Below are 5858 nucleotides of genomic sequence, written 5' to 3'. Positions count from 1 at the left end.
AAAGGCTCAGTGGTACAAATCAATATATCAGATTAGTTTTGGTAGCAATTAACAGAAAACCCAGGGCAAGTGGGAAGAATCACGAAAGATTATTACTATATAGTTTCTCTTAGTTGTTCTGACCTACCATTCCGTGTTATCTTCAGACTAAAGCCAGTTATGGCACTCACAATAACATGCTACCTTATTCTTATCAAGCACAGTAGAGACCGGATTCGTACTGCTTCAAATTAGTTTAGGCCTGTCCATCGCTGAGCCCATTAACAGCAAGGGAATGGAAATACTAGGACTACCTTTGACTAATGAATGTTTGGGAACCAACTGCTGTAGCTGTAGGGAACTAGAGTGCAACGTGGTAAATTCAGGGCATTACAGAAATATTGTAGCAACACCTAGGTTCACAAAGCAAGGAACTTAGGTGTGGGGATGGTCAGAGGAGCCACCCCAATGCCAAAAGTCCATGTACAAGTTAGGCAGGTAAAAGGGGGAGAGTTCTCTGGGTGGTAGAGACTGCATGAACAAAAGGTAATAAGGGGAGCTCTGCACAGGGAAAGTCAAAATAAGGACTTCCATGCTTCCTGAACATAAAATTGGGAGGCAAGGGAGGGAAATGGAGCAGTGAACAGATGCCTGGTCACCAAGGGGACCATGGTAAGGAACCTGGATTCTTTCCCCATAGGAAAGGAGGAGGCACTGTAGATCATCAGAGAATTAAAACATCACATTTCTCTTACTTCATCTGCAGTGTGGAGGGAGGCAAGTTAGGAAGGAGGCTTTTGCAGTAATCCGAGATAGAGATGTCTTAGATTTCAGACTAGGGAGAGATGACTGCAGATTTTAGAAACATTATGGAAATAAAAGCAACAAGACTTGCTCATTTGACTATAGAATATGTGTAAGTAAGCAGTGCCTGGCTTTTGTAGTGTCTCCTTTGGATACTGGGCTGTACTACATTACGTCACTGGTTTGGTGAAGCTGGAGTACCCTTGTCATTTTTTGAAAGAAGTGGGCATAGCTGTCAACCTTGCCATAAAGAACTGGGGCCCAAGACAGAGAACCTGTGAAAGTAAAGAGGGAACTCCAGTTTATCTGGGCCCCTCTCTTGAGGGTTTGGAATTTATTAAAGAGGTACTTAGATGGATTTTGAGGGCATATTCCACCGAGGTGAAAAAAGTTACTTACAGGCCAGATTAGAAAACGGATGTGTTGTTGTTTATTTCCCTTGTGTTATCCCTGAGCCTTCAGTAAGTGTTCTGGGACTCATGTATTCTTTTATGGGCCAAAATATTAAAGATGCACTGTCCCTGAGGCCATCGTGGCAGCAGAAGTGGCACTTCAGATTGTGAGTTCCTTGACGGCAAAGGTTGTTTCTTCTCACCTCTATATCCTTAGTACCTAGCCTAGGGCCTGACATATACCAAACAGTTGGTCAAGATTGTATCCCTAGGGACTAAAATGATGCTGGATAGTAGCAGATGCTTAGATGCTCAGGAACTGTTGAAAGCCCCAAGGGGAGGTCGGTTTCTGGGGACTGAGAGGAAAAGCTAGTAGAGTCCAGCCATAACCCACCTGTGATAATACTTAACAGATGCGGTTTTAATTCTAAAGAAAGTACTTTCTCTAGGAGTTGGGGATTACTCCAAGATATCTAGGTGAGGTGAATGTTCATGCCAAGAGGATAGGAAGGGGGTGAATTTGGGGGAAGCATTCAGAATTGTAGGTTTATTGAAAAAATGCTTTGTGTATCTATGATATGCTACTAAAAACATGTCAGAAAGAGCTTTCTGGCAATAGTGTGAAGGACAAATTAGAGGGAAAGAGATGGAAGAACCCTGTTGGGAGCAGATGAATTTTAAGCCTAGAGCAGCTGCAGTGACATAGCATAGAGCTCTGTCACTAGATCAGTGACCCCCTCGACCCTCACCTTATTTTCTGACAATGGTTAGGTTCAGCAAGCCCATTACACTCTGAAGGTCCAGCCTAAGATGAAATTTCTTCTTTTCACTGTGCTAGAGATACAGGAATTGTCAGGCCTTGCTGTCTCAAGTGTTCAGGCAGGAATGATAGTTACAAGTCTTCCCATGACTACTACCCTGGTCAAACCTTTGAGCCTGAGGAATGGGGAGCCTGGCTGGGCTAAGTCTGGGTTCACACTAATTAGTGGATATAAAGGAGCCTCCCACTTCTCCTATGCCGTGGCCATTCGGAAGCCGGATTTCCCTTTTCTGAATTCCCAGAGAAGCCCAGATTTGACAACAATAAAAGCTTCCAGGAAATTCCCATCACATTTAACTTCCTAATCCTTCTCCTACTTCAACTATCTCCTTTATTCCCCCACCCCCAACTCCAAGAGGAAGGGGCTTATCCTTTACTGAATGCTTCCAAAGACGCTGACCAGGACGGTAGTACATCTGAGTTCTCAGGTCCTGTCCTCTAAGGTCTATTCGGGGCTGAGGGGAACACATGGGGGTAATATGTGATCCTGCCTAGAAACAGGAATAGTTGTAGTGTTTCTTGAAGTTTCCCAAAGTATCAGATTATTATGGAAGGTTCAATTCTAGGTGTTCAATTCTAGGTCCCTGTCAGGGAGTAATCTTTCTCTAAGAAATCCTAGGGGCTCAATCTCTATGCGAGATGTCAAAACTCAATCACCTTTGGAGGCCAGTTTGGAATTATAGGATACGTGCCCCATATAAACTGGCATTAAGAAAAACAAAACTGTGCTAACCAAACAACCCAAGTGAAGAGCCAGAAACATAAGCAGTGAATTCACTAACCCAAGGAGACTGAGCATTTGGATAGTTCTCATTCTCCAGAAATCCCAAGGAGAGGAAAAAAAATACATACATACATACATACATTCATATAATGAATTTTATCTACTGTGCAAAGAGATGATTTATCTGGTTCCCCAGAAACTTTTCCATTAAGACTGTCCGTTAATGACTCTAGCTCCAGTTTTTCTTAGAGATTACTGTGAGCATGGGCACTGATGAGGGTGCTATACACCCTTTGGCTCCAGTTAAATCCCTGGTGTTTGAGCTGTGTGGGAGCTGTGGATGCTTGCTTTCTGGTCCTGCCGCAAGCCCTGAAGCAGCTGGTTTAGAAGTGTAAGGTTGCTGTCTCTGCGAGGCAGGGGCAGGGGTGGGAGGCAGTTCCCTTTATACTCGATCACTGCCATCTTGGCCCGATCCTGCTTACTCCGATTTGGGATCTGCAGCATTCTCGTGTAGCCCCCATTCTGACCTTGGTACCGAGGGGCCAGTACTTGAAACAGCTTGGGGATCAAGTCTTTCTCCTAGAGGGGGAGAGTTATTCGGGAGAGAGGACAGTCAGGCACCACTGCAGTGACATATTGAACTTTCAGCACTCCCCAAAGCAGGGTCCAAACATGTACACACTGAACTCTCCCACCCCCTAAAGTGGTAGTGTCAAAGTTAACACAGAGGGGTTGCAGGCAGTTGTGCAGGTTGATTCACATAGCATTCAACTAACTTAAGGCACACGTTTCTAACTTAGTTTACAATATGTGTGCGTAAAAGTGAGTATCTTAGCTTAATTCTGCCCAGTCGTCCTTCCTCTAACAATCCCCTTCCCCACAGGGAGCAAAGGATAAGATATGGGAGGCAGACAGAATGGATGCACTCACCGTGAGCCAGAAGTCAGCCATGCGCATGGCTTGTTCGTTGGTATCTCCCAGCTTCCCATAGTCGATGAGCTGAGAAGACAACATCACTGATTCAACCCGAGCAAGAAAGGAGGCGCAAATCTTACTCCTTTAGTGCCGGGCTACAACTCATTCATTCCCCTAGCAAGGCATCCCGCTAATTCAGGCCACCCCTAACTCCGCAGCTCTCACCAGGAGCCCATTTGGGGGCCGGAGGAGTGGACTCAACTCAGGGTAATAAGGGATCCAGCCTTTGGGCAGGGGATACCAGGGCTATGCCACTTCTCTCCCAAGTCCAGCCGGATCTCAGGCCAGACGCGCGCGGTGGACTAGAGGACCCCGCCCCTCACCTTCTCGGCGTAGCCCCTCATCTCGTCCACGCGCGCCCATGGCGCCTCGATGCGTTCGTGTCGCACAAGTCCCGTAAGCAAGTTCCGCAACAGGTGGATGCGGGACTCGGGACCAAGGCCCAGTCGGCGGAATACGCGGCCATGGGAGATGGCGGCTGCGACCGATAGCCGCATAATTCCTAGCTTGTCTCCGCCCTTGGGAGGCCGGAACTGGAAATTCGAAGGGAGAAGCTGCGGGGAGACGGGTTTGAGAGGACGCATGCGCTGTACCTAGGTGCGTGGTGGACGTGTTTGCGCATGAGTATCACAGCCTGCCTCGTTGGCAACCTGGGGGAGGGCGGAGAAGAGGTGCTAGTTCCTTCCAGAGGAGGCGAGGGGGGCGGGCCTCAAGGCGCTCCGAGCTCTCAGCGTCGCGCAGGGGAACCAGGCGCCACCTAGTGTGGGACGGTGCGTGCCGTCCAGTTCCTTTTGGGCTAAGTCAGTCGTCTTGTGGCCTCTAGGGCGACGGGAAGCTCCGCCGCGGAGCCTGCTGGGAAAGTGAGTATCTGAGGTGAAGCCCCCCCATCCCCCCACCTTCCCCCGCGGGGTCGCGGCGCTGTAGCCGGCGGTCCTGCCCGTCCCCAGCGTTGGCGAGCCAGCGTGTCTGACTCCCTAAGCGTGACTTTCCTTTCCACAGAATTATTTTTCGTTATAATGGTGAAATGAAACGAATAACAATGATGCTCAGAAAAGAAGCGCAGCAAGTGAAAATTTTCTTTTGTTAAAGTACACAGTAACGATCCCAATTAAAAAACGACAGCACTCTAAGGAAAACTAATGGGTTAATACTTTTCACTTGCATCAGTGTATTTTTTTAAAACGTAAGAAACATACCTATGCATTTGTGTTAAAGTGCAGTGATGGTCTGGTGTTCTGTTTTTAAGCCTTAATGTCTGCAAATTTGCAATCACTTTGTCAAAAGTGCTCCTCGTTGTGGGTTGAATTGTGTGTTCCCCCACCCTCCAAGAAACATATATTAAACCCTAACCCTTCCCAACCTCCACCCTCAGAATATGACCTTATTTGGGAAGGGGATTATTGCAGTTGCAATTAATTAAGATGAAGTCATACTGGAGTAGGGTGGGCATCTAATCCAAACGACTGGCGTCTTCATAGAACACAAGTGCAGAGACAGGCACAGAGTGCAGACAACGTTGTGCAGACTAGAGACACGCACAGGGAGAATGCTATGTGACCAAGAAGTCAGCGATCCCAGTTGGGCAGTTGCAAGCCAAGGATTGCCAAGGATTTCTGACAAACACCTGAAACTAAAAGAAGGGCATGGAACAAAAATTTCCCTAGATCCTTAAAAGAATTCATGGCCCAACTGTTACATTGATTTTGGACTTCCAGCCTTCAAGATTATGAGCCAATAAATTTGTTTTAAGGTGCCCAATTCGTGACACTTTGTTATAGAAGCACTAGGAGACCAACACACTGGTCTTCACATACTCATGTTCAGTGGACAGCACACTTAGATTTGTCTCTCTCTTTTCTCATTAGTGACCAGAGAACACTTCTTGTTAATTTTAGTTTTGAAAAGTTTCTTTCGTCTGAAGCAACAGATATACAAGTAGTTAGGAAAAGTCTTTTTTTTAAATTTTTAAAATGTTTAAAAAAATGTATTCTTGAGAGAGACAGAGCATGAGCAGGGGAGGGGCAGAAACAAAGGGAGACACAGAATCTGAAGCAGGATCCAGGCTCTGAGCTGTCAGCAGCCCCAGGTGGGGCTTGAACTCAGTAGACAGGAGATCATGACCTGAGCTGAAGTCCAACACTTACCTGACTGAGCCACCCGGGTG

At 46.9% G+C, this 5858-nt stretch overlaps 1 protein-coding gene across 1 annotated transcript; it reads right to left on the bottom strand.

The window, feature by feature from the left end:
- Nucleotides 1–1190: 1190 nt before the first annotated feature.
- MRPL17 (mitochondrial ribosomal protein L17) lies at nucleotides 1191–4277 on the bottom strand. Its single transcript, XM_015079305.3, has 3 exons — nucleotides 4018–4277; nucleotides 3650–3718; nucleotides 1191–3298 (listed from the first exon to the last, which is right to left on the bottom strand). Exons 1-3 carry the CDS (start codon nucleotides 4189–4191, stop codon nucleotides 3023–3025), a joined length of 519 nt encoding a protein of 172 aa, XP_014934791.1. The 5' UTR covers nucleotides 4192–4277; the 3' UTR covers nucleotides 1191–3022.
- Nucleotides 4278–5858: the final 1581 nt, after the last annotated feature.

This window comes from Acinonyx jubatus, chromosome D1 (assembly GCF_027475565.1).
Source record: "Acinonyx jubatus isolate Ajub_Pintada_27869175 chromosome D1, VMU_Ajub_asm_v1.0, whole genome shotgun sequence".
In the NCBI taxonomy this organism is placed as follows: domain Eukaryota; kingdom Metazoa; phylum Chordata; class Mammalia; order Carnivora; family Felidae; genus Acinonyx; species Acinonyx jubatus.
Note: the sequence above shows the minus strand (reverse complement) of the source record. Positions and strands in the feature narration are given on the sequence as shown.

What these genes read in the sequence shown, in the direction of transcription:
- MRPL17 (XM_015079305.3), bottom strand. Translation starts at nt 4,191, where the DNA reads ATGCGGCTATCGGTCGCAGCCGCCATCTCCCATGGCCGCGTATTCCGC. An exon ending in TGAGGGGCTACGCCGAGAAG is followed by an intron (nt 3,719 to 4,017) that starts GTGAGGGGCGGG and finishes TTGTCTTCTCAG; the next exon opens with CTCATCGACTATGGGAAGCT. An exon ending in TGGCTGACTTCTGGCTCACG is followed by an intron (nt 3,299 to 3,649) that starts GTGAGTGCATCC and finishes CTCCCCCTCTAG; the next exon opens with GAGAAAGACTTGATCCCCAA.